General features: G+C 39.6%; 1 protein-coding gene across 1 annotated transcript in view; it reads left to right on the top strand.

Moving 5' to 3' along the window:
• Positions 1–18,898, top strand: part of EXOC4 (exocyst complex component 4) — a 752,773-nt gene that overhangs the window by 598,491 nt on the left and 135,384 nt on the right. Inside the window, exon 13 of the mRNA XM_077770716.1 lies at positions 8,882–9,037. Coding sequence (XP_077626842.1) covers positions 8,882–9,037 — 156 coding nt within the window. The remainder of the gene's footprint in view (positions 1–8,881; positions 9,038–18,898) is intronic.

The following is an 18,898-nucleotide window of genomic DNA, read 5'->3' as shown; positions in this document are numbered from 1 at the left end:
TTCTGTATATATTTGGGAGGGCCAGCCTGCACGATCCGCTGGCTGATTAGGGAGAGAGTGAGAGAAAGAAAGGTGTCAAAAATGACTCCTAGGATTTTTTCTTTGAGTGATGAAAAGATGGAGTTGCCGGCTCTTGAGAAGGAGGACCCTGTAGGTGCGGAAGCAAGCAGATGAGGAATTCAGTTTGGGGTGTCTCGGGGCTCCTGGGTGGCCCAGTCGGTTAACCGTCCGACTTCAACATATAAATAGTAGCTATAAATGGTATTTAAAACCCTGGACAGGGGCACCTGGGCGGCTCAGTCGGTTAAGCGTCCAACTTCAGCTCAGGTCATGATCTCACGGCTCATGGGTTCGAGCCCCGCGTCGGGCTCTGTGCTGACAGCTAGCTCAGAGCCTGGAGCCTGCTTCAGATTCTGTATCTGCCTCTCTCTCTGCTCCCCTGCTCACACTGTGTCACTCTCTCTCTCTCTCAGAAATAAATAAAAACATCAAAAAAAATTTTTTTAAATAAAAATAAATAAAAAACTTAAAAAAAAAAATAAAACCCTGGACAGGAGCCAGTGCAAACATGACAAGGAAGAGAACTATGGATTTGAAGAAGTTGCGAAAAGAGGAGAAACCAGCAAAGCCAACTGAGAAGCGGCCCTCAGTGAAGTAGGAGGAAAAGTCAGAGAGCGGAGTGTCCCAGAAACCAAGGAAAGAAGCAGGGTGGGGGCAGTGATCAGCATTCAGTCAGCATCACTGAGCAGTGACTGAGTGACCAATTTAGCAGCATGGAGGTCATTGGGGATCGTCATGAGAGCAGTTTCTGAGGACCAGAAAGAGCACACCATTCCAGGGCATGTGGCCAGGAGGGATACCACAGTGGGGCAGGCTCCGGGGGGAAGGAATCAAGATGCTCCTGACGACCACGACACATCAGGAACCAAAAGCAGTAGCTGTGTTCCCAGAAGTAGTGTAGTGGAGACACAGTTGGGTGTATGTCCCAGTCGGGTCCTTGCATACGAAGGTATTATCTGTAATGACCTACCACCGTTGCTGAATTACAGGCTTGTGATGAATTATCTCAGGGATGAGCATAGTAATTCTGTGAATCTTTGAAGGGGGAAAAATAGAAAATCATTTATATGCCTGTTACTCAACAACACACTCTCTTCTTCACACACACACACACACACACACACACACACCATATATCCTCCCACAATGCCTGTTGCCTATTGCTTAATCAGGTTTTTCAAAACCAGAAAGAAAGTGTTTTCTTATTGTGTGACTCTGAAGATGCAAAGTGTCCTTACTTCCTCTCTTCCCATTTATTGCCCTCCCCCGATTGGCACCTGCTGAGGAGTAATTAGGGCAGTCCTAATTTGGACAGCCAAATCCTGATTACAGTGAGAGGAAAAACAGGAAATGTTCTAGTTTTGCTGCCAGCAAATGACTGACTTAAATAGAAAGCCATATACAATTCAAATGATCCAAAATGATATAACATTGGGGAAGGAGGAAGGGAACAGGGAAGCATGGCAATCTGATTCTTTCTTCGCAGAGATCTTTTACAGAAACGATCGAATCCACAAGCCCACAATGCCCTCTGCTGAGAGCTGGCTTGTTTTCTGAGTATACCGAGAGAACCTGAGCGTCCCCTGGGAGTTGAGAGATCTGAGGGAAGGTCAGAGACATCTCACCTTTCTGTGAGCACCTCGCTCTGAAGAGAAAGACTGTACCGTCTAATGATGTCATGTTACATGCTTTGGATAAAGAGAGGTTTCCTAAAAGGGTAATGAGGACTAGGAGTCTTCTCCTTAATTAGTCACACCCCTTGGGGCTCGGAGGAAAACTCAGCTGTAAATTCTCCACTGCAGTATTCGCAGTCAAGCAGTCAGTCCATTAGTCTCCTATTTCCAAGCTGAGCACCTTTCTCCCTCAGCTTATCCTTTGTCCTGGAGCACCATCAGCAGCTTAGGTGTCCCCAAATCGTCATCTAAGGATTGGAAATCACAGGTTGGTTGGTTTGTTTTTTTAAGTTTCTGCCTGTTCCAATTCAACATCAGTTCATTAAAAAAAATTTTTTTTGCCCCTTCTGCATTGGTTTGGGTCTGGTAGAGAGTACAAATAAAATATCATCTTATCTTTGCGGCTCTGTCGATATAAGGCACAAGCATGTTTTAATCAGAAGAAGGTATAACCATCCGCGGGGCATACAGAAAACCGAGAACTCACGGCAGAGCGTGAAGGAAGAGTGATGTGGGGATAAACTTGCAGTCGCTGATGGCAGAAGCCAGGTCTGGCATAGGGCCGGCAGCAGATTGGCTCTCGGTATGTTTGCCGAATGAAGGAGGAGCTTCCTCACAGACTTAACAGGATAAGCAAGCAGTTGGGGTAGCATAGGTGGATGTGATGTGTGGGGGAGAGGTTGAGAAGTCAGAATGAGCAGGCGGATAGCTTGGTGGGGTAGGAATGGGCGGGATAGGGAGTTCTGAAAACTTTCCATATTAAGGGAAGGAATTCTATCGTAGGTTTTGGTGAGGACGATGACCTCCCTTCTCTGTGATCCAAGTGGTGTTCTAAGATCTCAGTGGCCTCATTGTGCAAAACAGCAGAAACTAGACACTAGGGCCTGTGGGGTGTCTTGAAGCCCTAGGGTTTCCTGTGTAGCCAGACGCCAGGGTTCTGCGGGACTTAGAGCCTGGCTGAACTTGCCTTGCTGCGTTCATAACTGGCCAAGGTCACAGGGAGTGGGGGGTCAGAGCGCATGCACTAGAAGCCAAGTCTGTCTGGCTTAAAGATCAAAGAGGCAGTTTTGAAAACCTAAACTAACTTTGAACCTCAGACGAGCCAAGGAAACCCTGCAAACTCCATGCAAGCTTGTCTTCAGGTTTGCCTCTTGAAACTGTGTTATATGCCTCACCCCCTTGGCTTACGTCACCCTGATATACTCATTTGTATTAAATATTGAGGAGATACAAAGAACACTTATAAAATATGTACACTATCTGGTTCATAGAGAGCACTCAGCAAATGAGAGCTTTTATTTGCTCCTATAATTTATTATGCATAACTATTCTGGCATCCCATTATATTGCAATTTAAACATTTTTTTATTACGCATTATCTGACCAATTATTGGCGCATATGCCTTTCTGTCTCAGAATCATTGTGGATTCACATCAGACTTATTTGGGGAGATTTCAAAGCACCCATACTGGATTTCCCACAGTACGGCCCCCTGAGTGATGGGCCTGGGCAAGAGTAGTATAAAATGTCCCAAAAGTGGGGCACCCGAGTGGCTCAGTCGGTTAAGGGACTTCGGCTCAGGTCCTGATCTCATGGTTGGTGAGTTCAAGCCCCACATCAGGCTCTGAGCTGATAGCTCGGATTCTGCTTCGGATTTTGTGTCTCCTTCTCTCTCTGCCCCTCCCCCGCTCGAGCGCTCGCTCGCTCTCTCTCTCTCTCTCTCTCTCTCGAAAATAAATAATAAACATTAAAAATAAAATTTTTTAATGTCCCAAAAGTGATTCTCATGGGACTTACTCGTCTAAAGTTTGAGAATCTAGAAGGAAATTATTTTGTCTTTTTCCATGTAATTATCTCCAACTTTTAGCATGATGTCTGTATATAGGCCCCACCCTCATGCTTCCTGATCACGTGAATGACCTTCCTCAGCCTTCCGAGTGTGCATCAGCTGGTACAGATACCGCCCACACAGTCAGGCACCTACAGATCCCAGAGCAAGCAGCCAATCGTAATTTCTCCCAAGTAACTCAGTCGACCATGATCAGATAGGAGTCTCTTGTAGTAACTTTGCTACAAAGGAATAATGGCCTCGACAGAAATGGAATCCTACTCAGGAAAGGACACTGTCACTGTGTAAGGGACTGTCAACCATTAACTCGTCTCCTGAGTGTCCACAGTCCTGAAGATGAGGCTCCCCCAGCCCGACCGATAAGAAAACGGACTCGTCTAAGGTCACAGGGTGTGCGGGTGGTTGTACATATGCTACAAGCCAAGTCTGTTTGGCTCTAAAGCCCAGAGAAGAGACAGTAGAGCTAAAGAGGAAATGGGAAAAGTGAGAAATGTTTCAGATGGTTCAGAGACAGTCGATACTGGCCCAATTCAGGCTCTGCCCTCACCAGACACTTGATCCTGAGCAGGCCTTGGTAGTTCATTTCTCAAATGGGAATAATCACAGTGCCTATCACGTGGGATTGTTATTAGGATTCCCAGAGGTGGTACATGTAAAGTGTATAGGAGAATGCCTAGTTCACTGTAAATGTTCAGGTGTCAGCTGACAGTTATTGCTGCTGGCATTTTTGTAATTGACTTTTAAATTAATTCACTGATAATATTATTATTCACTTAATAAGATGGCAAAAGAAAAATATTTTTATAACATCTATTATTTCCCTGGTGTTTTGTCCTTTGGTGGTATCATTCATTCATTCATACATCCGTTGCTTTATCTATTCCACAGTTACTTGTGAAGCACTCTTAGAGCCCGCATTATTCTGGATCTAAGAGCATAGAAGTGAATAAAACAGGCAAGGTCCTGCCTTCATGGGTTTTACGCCCACATGGAGGACACAGAATACAAACAAGTAACAAACACAACAAATTTCTTAGAAACAAGGGTGAGGGAAAGACCTTGCCAAGGACCTTGATGTCTGAGCTAAATTCTAAAGGTTGAGAAGGAGCCATGTGGTGACATGGGGAAGAGCATTCCAGGCAGAGGAGGGAGCAGGTATGAAAATGGCAAGAGGCCTAAAGACTAAGTGCATTAAGCTTAGTGTCCCTGGGATAGAGGGGGAGAGAAGTGAATAGTGAGTTGGGGTGGACAGGTGCAGGGGTCAGATCGTTTAGGTCATTTCTGGCTACACGTTAGAATCACGTGAGAGCTCAAAGCTATCCATGCTGAGCCCCACTTGAGAGTGTGATTGATATATTTTAAAAATGCACCCCAAGTGTTTTAATGTGCACCAGAATTAAGGACCATCGACAAAGGATCTAAAGGCCAGGGAATTTGAGTTTCATTCTAAATGCAATAGGATGACCTGCATTTAGGGTTGAACTAGGCAGTTGCCTGGTCGAATGTCTTTCCATAAAGATCTTAAGGATATTCATATTTATATTTGCTTATCATGAGAAAAATCTGAACACTGACAGTTGAGACATTTTATATTAATTTTTGGTCCTCTGTTACAATATAATTATTTTCTTCTTGGCCCTTTAAAATATTCGTTATGACCCTTCCTATGAGAACTTGTCTATTTAAAGGTTACTACTCAGTTATGCCCAAGAGTTACCTTCTATAAACTCTCAAATTTCAAATCCTTTTTCTGAGCTATTTCTGTTTCCCGTGAGCCAGTCTCCAGAGTACTCAGATGTTTCTGAAGTTGTGATTCCTGAGTAGAAATCCATGCTGTTATAAAGCTCTCTGACCAGCATTGAGTGTAATATAAAAATAGCCTAATGTCTCTCCGCTTTTTTCCTACTTCTTCTGCCCCATCTCCTCTTAAGGGATCTCAGGGTTTTGTGTTTGTGTTTGTTTCAATTAGACGCACGGCACCACCGGTTCCTTTTGCATCGCTCATTGTCATTACCACTGTGTCGCTGGACATTGCATTACGGTGTGGCCTGCCACAGGTCCGGTCATTCGCAGTTGAGAATCCACTACAGCACCTCAGTTTGAACCATCTTTGTCCACAGTTCATCCATCTCGTGTGGCTCCTCGTTTCTGAAGTATCTGAAAGATTCAGTCTGGGAAAGTAAACCCCGTGCCCCGGCTGTCACCAAACAGTAGAATCCAATTAGCCCCACCTGCCCCTGGTTGTTTACCTAATGAAAGACTCAGTCTCCCAGCTGTGTCCGGGGACCAGTCACACTTGCACTTCCCAACTGTTCCAGAGAGGATGCAGTGCACATCAGAGCCAGTCAACACCAGCAGATGTTTTCTGAATGAAATTCACTCAACTGTGTCTAGAGGGTGGACCCTACTCATGGCAGCCTTATCACCTGCTCCAAGAGGTATACCTATTTTCCTCTTCCTCCTGGGATCGGGGACAGATAGGTACACAGATGGCTCTGTCTGTGGCCCATTGAGCTGTGAATTAATTAGTAGATTATGGTTCTGGTAGCGGTGATTAACCCTACTCCTCTTGTGGAATAATTGTTGGAAATTTAGCTCGTCTTTTTTGAGGCTATTTGGATAGGTCCTAGAATTTTGTAGCCCACACAATCCAGCTTATCACAAAATTATAAACTAATAAATGCAATTGGTTAGGATTGAAGCTTTGCCATTTGAATTAAAAACTCCCTTCAGGGTATTTGTATGTTGCAAATCATTGCCAGTATTTCAAATTAGAATAGTTTGGCATTTGGGATTGATCTTCATTCCAGTATGAATTAATCATTTATTATTGAGAGCAGTATATAGGTAAGCGTCTTAGTTCTTTTAGATTACTGTTTTTTTTTAATAAAATAGGATCTATAAATATTGGTGAAGCCAGTAATAAAATATTGATTATTGAATTAAACCAGTCTTTAAAAAATATATATAAGTAAACACTGGGTGCTTTTAATGTAGACTTTCACTCACGTATTTTTTTTTTCATTCCGGCTAGTGCTAAAGTGAAAAATTCTGGATCCCCAAAGTGTACCATAACACCTCACATCTATATTCCCAAACTGTTTCCTGAACTGTGGGCATCCATGGGCTTAAAGATTTAGACGCTGCAAAACTGAGTTGAGCTCTGACTCTGGAACAGAATTTCAACTGTATTACAGATCTAAGAGGAACTGAACCACCCAGCAAAAGTTCTTTCTAGATACAGATTTATATAATATTCACAGCTCACAAATACTTTTCCTTTGATTTTTTTTTTTTAAAGCATTTTTAAATGTCAACCCTGAGGTTGCCTAGGTGGCTCAGTTGATTAAACGTCCGACTCTTGGTTTGGACTCAGGTGATGATCTCACAGTCTGTGAGATCAAGCCCTGTGTCAGGCTCTGAGTGGATCCCACTCATTGATGACAGTGTCTGTGAAGGGGAGGAAGGAGCTTCACTAGAAGGAAATGCAGGATTAAGAGGTTGATTAACTTTTCTTCTTCTTTTTTTTTTTTTTGAAATAACATGGGTTGGGGAATATAATGAGAGAGATACTAGAGATACAGCGAAAGGGGAGTTTAAGAGTTGGGAGGGGGGATCCCTAAGAGCCTAGGTAGAGGGATTACTGGAAGGAAATGAGAATGAAACACATTTGAAGATATTTCTTTGGGGGATAGAGATGGAGTGTTGGAAAGTATATCATTAGGAACCATCCTTTCTACATCAGATAGGAAGAATGGTGGATAAGCAATGAGGAGATAAAGGGCAAAGGTTTAAAATATAGGCGTTGAGGGAGCAGGAGGGGAAGTTGACCAGAGACAGGTAAAAGGAACATCAAAGAACTTAGAGGGCCGACCCGGCATACAGCATCACCCATGTGAAATAGTACCATTCTGTAAGATTGTATCCAGCCCCCCACATATGAATGTAGAAAAGTCAGATTGTGGGATTCATTCATAAACATCACAGAAAAGAGGCAAGGAAATAACAAGGAAAAAAAGAATAGAAGGTACCAGTGAGAGTAATTTGAGAGACCCAAAGGAAGAGGTCTTTGTAGTCTAATTTCTGTATCAGTGACCATTAAGTTACTCTTAGAAAACTTTTGCTTATAGCACATTAGGAGAATTCTAGAAATCAGCTATGGTTCTCTTATTCTAGCTTATTTTCAGAGAACCAGGAGAACATTGTTCCCTACAGCATGAAACTGTATTACCTTGAGTCAGGTAGTGATGAGTCAAGGTTTTCAGGTTTCAGCTTCTTTGGTTGACAAACATTAAATTGTCTGTTGGTTAAGGAGGTTTTTATCATGCACACACACAATACATGTGTTGTATATCTTGGAGTACATAATGTATCCTCATATAATACTCAGAGCAACATAAATTCCTGCCTGTGATGGAGGGAAACCTCTCGGAGTCTGGGTCACGCTGAGAGGCGGTAGCCAGCTAATTAGCACTCCGTTCATAAAGAAGTGTCATTTCTGTCACCTAGAGTTGCTGATGATTTTCAGACCATTGAAATTAGTTATAATGACAGAAATGTTGAACAGAAGGAGAAGCTTTTTAATTAAGTTGAAATTGAACGTTTAAGATGAATTTACAGGTACATTCTGGTCAGCGCAGTGTTAATAGCTAACCCATGGGCCCTATTAGAGGACTTGAAGCCTGTCACTCTAGGTCACCAGTGAAAGCCCACTGGAGAGAGCAATAATCAAAGACTTTTTCTACCTGACATCAGGGGCAGAAGGTTTCTCTATGATGGTAGATTTACTTTGAATAGAGGGGTGTCCATAGTTCAAAAAGTACCTTCAAGTAGAACTAATTGGTGGTTTAAGCCAAGAAGTCAGAGAACAACCTTTTGTAACACTGTCGACCCCTTTCCAGTACCATTTATGTTGTTAACTTAATAATATTATTTTATATTAAGCAGTTACCTCACTTCTTGTTTGCTCAACATTTTTCTTGAAAGATCCCCCCCCCCGCCAAAACCTACTATACATGTTTATTTATCCTAAGGGATTAACTGTGATAAGGGTGACTAATTAGTATTATTATTACCTTTCGCAGTTACTCAACAATGAAGAAACTAAGCATGAAATCTAGAGATGGTTTCCCAGTAATGTGACCTGTTAATGGATGTCATGACTCTAACTCACATAATGGATTATGTTAATAAGAGAGATGACTTTTTTTTCCTCCCCTGGAACAGAGGTAGATATAAAAGGCTAACTGGGTTCCAGGCAATGTGCTCAAGTGTCTCTTTTCCATTGATTGTGTTCAGGGGTATTGTCCAGTCAGAAGAGAAACTTGTCATCAGTGCATCTTGGGCAAAAGACGATGATATCAGCAGACTCTTGAAATCTCTACCAAACTGGATTAACATGGCTCAACCGAAACAGCTGAGGCCAAAGAGAGAAGAGGAAGAAGACTTCATAAGGTAAAAGATCTCTTTCCTAAATTGTATTAAACATCGGGAGTAAAAACATCTATTTAGCTAATAACTCTTCCTTATGGGAAATTCTGGACAATTCTAAATAGCATGCAGCAACAAAATGACCTTAGTAAAGTCTGTTTCTATCGTAACACACCCCATTTCCCATGTAACTTTGGCTTGTACTCAAAATTTTAGAAGGGATTTATATGACTCAAATTTGGAGAATTGTTAAATCAAGCTAAAATATCTTTTAATTTGTAGGTCATTTTTCCCTCTCAGGGGAAGCATATAGTTTCTTCACTAATGCATGTATTTATTCAGCAAAACTGCATTGATCTCATTACGTGCCATACCTTGGGAACATGACAGTGAACCATGTAAAATTCTTGCCCATACAGAGTATGTTAAAATTGCCCTTAGCATGTTCTTCAGTTCATAGAACTGTTATATGAACTTTCTGGAAACAGGTTTCTCAACTGTATTCATATACATTGTGTTCTCTCTGATTGTTTCCTACTTATTTTGAAAAAGTAAGGTCTCTCTTTCAACTTCATCACTCAACATTTACCTATGTACGATTTAAATTATTTACTTAGCCATGACATGGCTAATGTGGCCTAGTTTGATGAAACTACTCATTTTCACATGGCTGGCTTGTCATGATAGAATATATCCACTTCTGTCACTTTAGAGCTGCGTCAAGTAGGAAAAAAAAAATTGAGGTAATACTTGGTCACGTTAATATTAGGTTTCTTCTTGCTGTTTTTGCCTATCCAAGTAAATGAATAAATAGTATAAAGAATATAAAATAAAAGCACCTTAAAGAAGCAAAGACTAGGATGCAGTGGCCCATATTTTACTTCTAATTCATCATAGGACTGTGGGCTCATCTTTTTCTCAGAATGTGGGTTGCAGCTATAGATAAGTAGGTGTTTACCACTCACAAAGTTATACATGATGCTAGTGCCACATTTTTCCAGTCTTTTATTGTGAAAATTCACTATAATGCCGTTTGAAACCTTCTCAAAATCATGAGAGTCAAAAATGCACCTGGAATGTAACCTAAAGTCCTCCTATTTATGTTTTCTTCTTCATTATTTATATCGTCTCAGAAATACCCATCAGCTACTTACATTGATATAAGAAAACTACCTGTATAATTTTCTTTTTACATTAATAGACTTTATTTGGTGGGGTGGGGGGCAGCAGAGAAGTTTTAGGTTTACAAAGTGTTGAGCCAAAAGTACATCGTTCCCATATGTGCTCTCACCCACTGCCCCCACGTGCCTCTCTTCTTAACGTCTTGCATTAGTGCAATACATGTGTTACACTTGATGAGCTAATATTGGTACATTATCAGTTGACGTCTGTAGCTTACTTACAGTTTACCCTCTCTCTTGTGTGTTCTACCAGTCTAGACAAATAGAAAATGAATGTACCTATCATTATAGTACCTTTTAGAATAATAGCTGCACTGCCCTAAACCTCTGCTGTGCTCCCCTATCCATCCTTGCCCTCCTTTCCCCCAAACCCCTGGCAACCACTGATTTTTTTTTTTTTTACTGTCTCCATAGTTTTCCAGAATATCATATAGTTGATATGTAGCCTTTCAGATTGGCTTCTTTTGCTTAGCAGTATGCAATTAAGATTCCTCCATGTCTTTTTGTGGTTTGATAGCTCTTTTCTTTTTTTTTTTTTAATCCCGGAGTAATATTCCATTGAATGGATATACTTTTGGTTTTTTTTTGTTTTTGTTTTTATCTATTCACTTGATAAAGGACATTTTGATTGCCTCCAAATTTTGGCAATTATAAGTAAAGGTGCTGTAAACACTGGTGTATAGGTTTTGTATAGATGTAAGTTTTTTTTTTTAATGTTTTATTTATTTCTAGGAGAGAGAGAGAGAGCGTGAGCAGGGGAGGGTCAGAGAGAGAGGGAGACACAGACTCTGAAATAGGCTCCAGGCTCTGAGCTGGCAGTCAGCACAGAGCCCGACGTGGGGCTCGAACCCACGAACTGTGAGATCATGACCTAAGCGAAAGTCGGACGCTTAACCGACTAAGCCACCCAGGTGCCCCTAGATGTAAGTTTTTGATTGATTTGGATAAGTACCATGGAATGTGATTGCTAAATCGTGCACCAAGAGTATGTTTAGTTTTATAAAAAATAATCACTGTTTCCCAAAGTGGTATTATTTTGCATTCCCATATCAGCAATGAATGAGAGTGCCTGTTTCCCCACACCCTCTTTAGCATTTGGTGCTAAGTTTTGGACTTGGTACATTCTAATAGGTGTGTGAGTAATAGCTCATTGTTTTGATTTGTATTTCCCTAATGACATACAGTGTTGAGCCCCTTTTCATATGCTTATTTGATATTTGTATATATATTTTTGTTGAGGTGTCTGTTCATTTTTTAAATTGGGTAGTGTGTTTTCTTATTGTTCAGTTTTAAGAGTTCTTTGCATGTTTTGGACCCTGCCTTTTATATGATACATGTTTTGTGAAGATTTTCCTTTAATCTGTGCCTTGCTTTTCATTCTCTTCACAGCTTCTTTTGAGAACAGAAGTTTTACATTTTAATGAAGTCCAACTTACTGATTTTTTTTCTTTTATGGGTCGTACTTTTCTGCTTTCTGATTTTAATTGAGTATTTCATATGATTCTACTTTTCCCCCTCTCTTAGCATGCAGTATACATTTATAACTAACTCAGGTCCACTTTCAAATAACACTCTGCCACAAAAGGGGCAGTGCAAGTACCTTATAACAAAGTATTCCCTGTTCGTCCCTTGCATCCCTTCTGACATTGCTGTCATTCATTAATTTCATTCACCCATAAGGGATAATCGCTGTATATATTGTTATTATTCTCTTGAACAGACTGTTACCTGGGAGATATACTAAGAATAAAAGAAATAAAAGGTTTTATTTTCCTTCATTTGTTCCTTCTCTAGTACTCGTCCTTACCTAATGTAGATCCAAGTTTCAGAACTAAATAATTTTCCTTTTCCCTAAAGCACTTCTTTTATTTATTTGTTTGTTTAATGTTTGTTTATTTTTCAGAAAGACAGAAAGTCAGATTGTGAGTGGCGGAGGGGCAGAGGGAGACACAGAATCCTAGGCAAGCAGAGCTGTCAGCACAGAGCCCCACACGGGGCTCGAACTCACAGAGCATGAAGTCATGTCCTTGGCTGAAATCAGACGCTTAACTGACTGGGCCACCCTGGCATCCCTAGAGAACTTCTGTTAACATTTCTGTAAGGCAGGTCTACTAGTGACAAATTCCCCCCATTTGTTTTTTTAATTGGCTTCATTAAGTGATTTGTACTTTGGGTAGCAATCCCATCTAGCAAGTAGACGGGAACTTGCAAATTCCCTCCACTTATTGTTCTCAGAAAAAGTATTTCTCCTTCGCTTTTGAAAAATAAGTTTCCAGGATACAAAATTTTAGGTTGGTGATTTCTTTCTTTTAATACTTTAAATATTTCACTTCACTATTCCTGCTTCTGTTGGTTTTGAAGAGAAGTCTAATGTAATTTTTATCTTTGTTCTTCAACAAGTAATTGTTTTCTCAAGCTTCTTTGAATTGCTTTTGAATTAGTGCCATTTGAATAATGTATGACTAGGGTAGTTTTTTTTTTTTCCTGGTGCTTATCATTCTTAGTGCTCTCTGAGCTTCCTGGATCTGTGTTTCCATGTCTGCCATTGGTTTTAGGAAATTCACAGTTACTGTTGCTTCAAATATTTCTTCTGTTCCTTTTTTTTTTTTTTCTCTTTCCTCTTTAGGCATTTCCACTGTACATCCATTACATTTTTTTAGTTGATCCACAGTTCTTGGGTATTCTGGTCTCTCTTCTCATTCTTTTTTCTCTTTGAATTTCAAATTTGGAAGTTTCTATTGACATTTCTTGAAGCTCACTGATTCTTTCCTTGTTTACACCCAGTCTACTGAAGATGCCATTCATTTCTGTTACGGTGTGTTTGATTTCCCGCATTTTCTTGTGATTCTTTCTTAGAGTTTCCATCTCTCTGTTTACATTACCTATAGTTTATTTTTTATTATATATATATTACATAGGAACATATGTCAAAAGCACACCTTGGTAAATTTTCATACTTTTCCTTGTGTAACCTGTACTCAAATCGAGAGGCCGAACAATAGCACCAAGAAACCAAGCATGGCAATAACAAGCCTTCTCCTGCCTCCTGCTGGTCACGACTTGCATCTCCAAAAGTTGCCCTTATCTGACTTCTAAACACATAGATTAATCTGTTTTTGTGTTTTATATAAGTGGAATCATAAAGTTGTATGTTCTTTTGTGACTGGCTTCCTTTGTTCCACATCATGTTGGCAAGATTCCTCCATATTGTTGTGTATAAGTCCTTATTACTCTGTACTTTGTATCCATTACATTGTGTGAATACACAAGGTTTTTTTTATTTATTATTTGTGTGTGTGTGTGTGTGTGTGTGTGTGCATTTGTTTATTCTACTGCAAACAGGCACCTGGGCATTTCTTGGTTGGAACTATTTCAAATAGTGCTGCTATAAATATTCTACTACATGTACTTTGGTAGCCGTATGTAGACATTTCTATTGGTGATATCCTAAGAGTAGAGTTGTTTGGTCACAGGATTTACATATGTTCAATTTTAGTACACCTGCCAAATGGTTCTCCAAAGTGGTGGGAAGAGTTTACACACTCACAGCAGTATATGAGAGTTCCAGTTGCTCCATATCTCGTCTATACTTGATATTCCCCCCCCTTTTTTTTTTAATTTTAGCCTTCTTGTATAGGTAGAGGTCTCTTGTTGTAGTTTAATATGCATTTCTCTCATGACTGATGAGGTTGAGCACCCTTTTTTAAAATGTATTTACCAGCCATTTGACTATGCTCTTTTGTAATATATTTGTTCACATCTGTTGCTTATTTTCAATTAAATTGTCCATCTTTTCCATACTGATTGTAGGCATTCTTTGTATATCAGGATGCAACTCCTTTGTCAGAAATAGATGGATAGTGGGGCGCCTGGGTGGCTTAGTCGGTTAAGCGTCCGACTTTCGCTTAGGTCATGATCTCGCGGTTCGTGGGTTCGAGCCCCACGTCGGGCTCTGTGCTGACTGCCAGCTCAGAGCCTGGAGCCTGTTTCAGTCTGTGACTCCCTCTCTCTCTGACCCTCCCCTGCTCACGCTCTCTCTCTCTCTCCTAGAAATAAATAAAACATTAAAAAAAAAAAGAGATAGATGGATAGTTATTTAGAAATCTGAAGTCACAGAGCTGTTTTTCTCAAAAGCCTTTATTGTGCTGAATCTGTTTTTCCACAGCATCTGAAATAAATGATACACGCTTACATTTTTATTTCCTCTCCCTGCTCTCTGCACTTTCCCCCTTATTTCATTTTTTTTTTAAATTAACATTTTGAGAGAGACAGAGAGTGAGTGGGGGAAAGGGCAGAGAGAGAGAGAGGCAGAATCCGAAGCAAACTCCAGGCTCAGAGCTGTCAGCACAAAGCCCAGTGCAGGCCCTGAACTCACAAACTGTGAGATCAGGACCTAAGCTGAAGTCAGAAGCTCAACCGACTGAACCACCCAAGTGGTTCATACACTTTCCCTTACTTTAGATTGCACTGCCATGGCAATAATAGCAGAGACTAGCCTCGTGTTGTTTGTTTGTTTGTTGTTGTTGTTGTTGTTGTTGTTGTTTCTATCCAGAGAGGTCAAGAATGATTGAGACATTGATTAATTGGAGCCTCAAGTAAGAATAATCAAACTGACCTTAGCACAGAATTGAGGCCACAGGTTCCACTCTGTCTTAGTATTACCATCACACTTTCCTGCTGCCAGATTTTTAAAGATCTGTGTAAGCATATTCCCACACCTTCTCTTTAAGTGTATCCATTTAATCATATCTGTAGCCTGAATAGTTTTATTGGAAGCAATTCTGGAGGATAAATTATTTTTTCTCAACTTTTCAGGTTACTTTAAATGAATGTAAATCTTCTTCCTATTTCCTCAGCTTATTATTATGTAACCCCTTAATTGTCTTCTATGTTTCCAAAGAGATTTTCAATTAGTTTTATTAGTATCTTAAGTAGCTTTAAGAAAGAGTTTCTAGCCCTATTCCAGAAAAGAGAATGCCAGTCCAAAGAGCTCTGTCTGTGCACCATCCCATGCTTCTGATTTACAAGAGCTAAACTGGAGCCCTGACTTTCTTACTCCTGCTTTCTTCACTGAATCTTATCACTTTCCATCTTCAATTTGAAGGCAAAATCGCTTATACATACATTTAAAATATTTTTTTGGCAAACCTGAATATACATCAAGTCAGTATATATAAAGTCAAGTGTAACCTTAGGTATATAATTTAGTGAAATGTTATATGTGATTGTACCCATGGAGCCACCTCCCAGATCGAAATACAGAGCTTTCCCAACACCCGGGTGGCCTACCCTCAAGATAAGCACTATTAACGCTGACTTTTATCAGCGTAGATCAGTTTTGAATGTCCCCAAATTTTACATAAGCTGAATCATAATATCAGGTTTATTTTGCTGAACATTGTGCCTGAGAGATTTGTCCGCGATTCTGCCTATAGACGTAATCTGAAAACAAATTATATTTACTTTAACAATAGAAAAATAATTTGTTCCATCTTTTGTTTATGATTCTTTCCTCTTAAACTGCCATATTTTCTATTCTGATTAGAAGTTGAAAGCAAAGATAAGTAAGAGTGAACACCCTTTGTTGATATTCCAATGTGGTAGCGTTGACAGAGCCTTGATTTAGCACAGTAAAGTACCATAGAGCATGGCGGGAGCCAAAAAGACTGAAAAGTCACACTCCCCTCCTATAATTAGTTTTTAAAGCTCAGAGGGCTATTTGGCGCATGAATGAATATAGAATCGAGTGCCCTTTGCATTGAATAAAGGTTATATTCCCTTCATTACTAAATGAGGCCCTTTCCTATTCTTGTATTTTAACTACAAAATAAAGTGTGTTATTTCCAGGTTTAACTTTGAATAGAGGGGGGAAAAATAGGTCAAGCCAGGGCTTTAATAGAAAAAAGAAAAATAGCAAATATCCTTTTCTTCCCAAAGAAGCTGAAAGCAGGCTTTCTAGCCCATTGTCTTTGCACCTGTCATATATATGTATATATTTATCCTTTGGAGATCAATGAATATCTACTAATAAAAGCAGTCCTGCTTCCTGGAGATGTAATTAACCAAAGAGGTAAGGTGTTGGGACAAGTAACCGGTGGGGAGGGAATGTCTAGAGGTCAGGGAGGCCATATATATTAGAAAGACTGTCCCCCAAAACCTCTAACCCCCATTTCACTCAGGGACCCTGAATTTCAAAAATAAGAATCATTTCTCTAGAGCTAGATTTGAAAATCTTTAAGTAGATAAATGTGTTTGATGAGACAAGGACCAGAGGTTTCGGGTGTTAGAAGTCAGAGAATATAGAAAGCCTACAAATTAATCTTGAAGTATAGCAGGCACAAAGACGAATGATAGAAGATTGTACAATCTGTATCAACAATCACAACAATCAGAGTTGACAGTGCCCAGAACTGTACAGCAACATTATGAGTGTTCAGGTACGTTATTCCCATTCAACAGATGAGAAGATTGCGGTGTAGAGAAATTAAGTCACTTCGCCAGATTTACAGAGCTACCAAGCAACAGAACTAAAATTTGAGCCCAGGTGGTCTACCTCTCAGAGCTACCACACTACACAGCACCAGCCTAAAAAAAATATATTAGGGGGGCGCCTGGGTGGCTTAGTCGGTTAAGCGTCCAACTTTCGCTCAGGTCATGATCTCGCGGTTCGTGGGTTCGAGCCCTGCGTCGGGCTCTGTGCTGACTGCCAGCTCAGAGCCTGGAGCCTGTTTCAGTCTGTGACTCCCTCTCTCTCTGACCCTCCCCTGCTCACANCTATAAATAAATAAAACATTTTAAAAAATTTAAAAATACATATATATATTAAGGATGTATAGTTTGGGACCTTCGAGGTATTCCTTCATTCTCATTGAGCATTATAATATTGACTGGTTTGCTAATCACTGTATGCCAATGCCAGACATTTATCACATAGGTGCTTTTACTCTAGATTTAGTTTGCAATTATTAGTATTCATTATATTATATTGTTACAAATTCTCTGAGTTTTATGTTTGTCATGAAAGAAAATAAAAAGAATCATTGCTGAAGCAAGAAAGAAGAGAAAACACAGGGGATGAAAATATAAAAATGATATGAAAGAAATTATGTAGGTTCCGGATAGAGTGTGATGAAGACCTCCATAGGGAAGAGAGACTAAGGATATTTTAGCTATTTTTAGTTATTGAGTTTTTTAAAAGATAAACTTTTCATATTATCTGGAGAATCCATTGAGTGCTATGTTCATTAGGGGTGCTTTTTTTTTTGTTTTATGAAATTCAGAACTCACTATGATTAAAGAAGAACAAAATAATTATTTTCAAAGAGTAAGACCGTCCATTCCTGACATTTTATTTGGTGTGAGTTCAGTATTAAATGGTTAATGAAGAAAAGAGTCAGAGTGAAAGCAGAAAGGAGGTTTGCACATTCACCTTCCTTCTATGAGACCCTAATAGTGCATCACAGATCCTCAATAAATGTGGAGTGATGACGCTGAATTTAAAAATAGGAAGAATCCCCACTCTTCAAATGAAAAGAATAAAATGTGAAGAATGGTGAGCCAGTATCTTCACTCAGAGAAAACACCGTCTGTGGCCCCTCTTAAAGTTGCCCATGTAGGAATATGTTCCTTCTAGAAGCTCACTGGGCTCTCATCTCAGCACAGCCATTAATTAGTCTGTTTTATTTTGCTTTTGCCTTCAGTAGGTCTTTACACCTCTTTGGTTTCTTCAACCGGCTCAGATTAGAAAGAGAGGCAGAAATCTCATAGGCTTAGGAATATGTTTAGATGAAACATGGTATATGAGTAAAGCAAAGCATAAATAATTTTCATAAAAATTCTGCTTGGAAATGTAAAAAGTTCTCAAAACAGTGTAAGCAACAGCTGTTAAAACGTTCCCAGTAGCTACAGCTATTGAAGAATCTTTGGATGAATATGAAGGAACAAGTAGAAAAATCCAATTCAGGAAAAATAGACTAGCTAGCTTGAACAAAACGTTCATTAGAATGGAGACCTGTATTCCACTATCTCTTCAGGCTTAATGTGACTTTAAAAATATAATTATAAGAGGAAAGATGAATCAGAAAATATGAATATATTAAGTACAAGGGTGGAAAATGCTTTGCTAAAATGTTTTTCTCCCTTCATTTAAACAAGATGAAGGTCATAGATGGGTGTAGGGCACTGTCAGGCAAGAATGGATGAGAAGCAGACTTAAATCTCAAAATTAAACAAAAAAGACAGGTAATTAACTGGAGACTCGGCTACAAAACATATCAATTAATGTTCAGAACACTTGCGTTAGGTACTTTGTTATTATATGATAACACTCTTGTTAGCGTAAGATTGGCAGTAAATGGGAAAAAACTTAAAATCTCCCCTATATATATTTTCCATAAGTGCTAATCTGTTTAGACAATTATTTGACGATTATAATTATTCATTAGTATTATTAAAAAGTCACTAATAAAGCATCTTCTACATTGTGTTTTTCGTAGAGTTTCAGGTCATAGAATTATTTAACTCTTTAAACTTAGATTTTACTTCATTTAACACCATTCTCCACTCTCAGATTCTTTTTTTATTTATTTATTTATTTTTTTACCTTTCTTTCTTATTGAGAAAGAGAGAGACAAAGCATGAATGGGGGAGGCTGCAGAGAGAGAAGGAGACACAGAATCAGAAGCAGGCTCTAGGCTCTGAGCTG

The sequence above is a fragment of the Crocuta crocuta genome, unplaced genomic scaffold (genome assembly GCF_008692635.1).
Source record: "Crocuta crocuta isolate KB4526 unplaced genomic scaffold, BGI_CrCroc_1.0 scaffold266, whole genome shotgun sequence".
In the NCBI taxonomy this organism is placed as follows: Eukaryota; Metazoa; Chordata; class Mammalia; order Carnivora; family Hyaenidae; genus Crocuta; species Crocuta crocuta.
The sequence above is the reverse complement of the archived record's forward strand: the minus strand, read 5'-3'. Positions and strand labels throughout refer to the sequence as shown.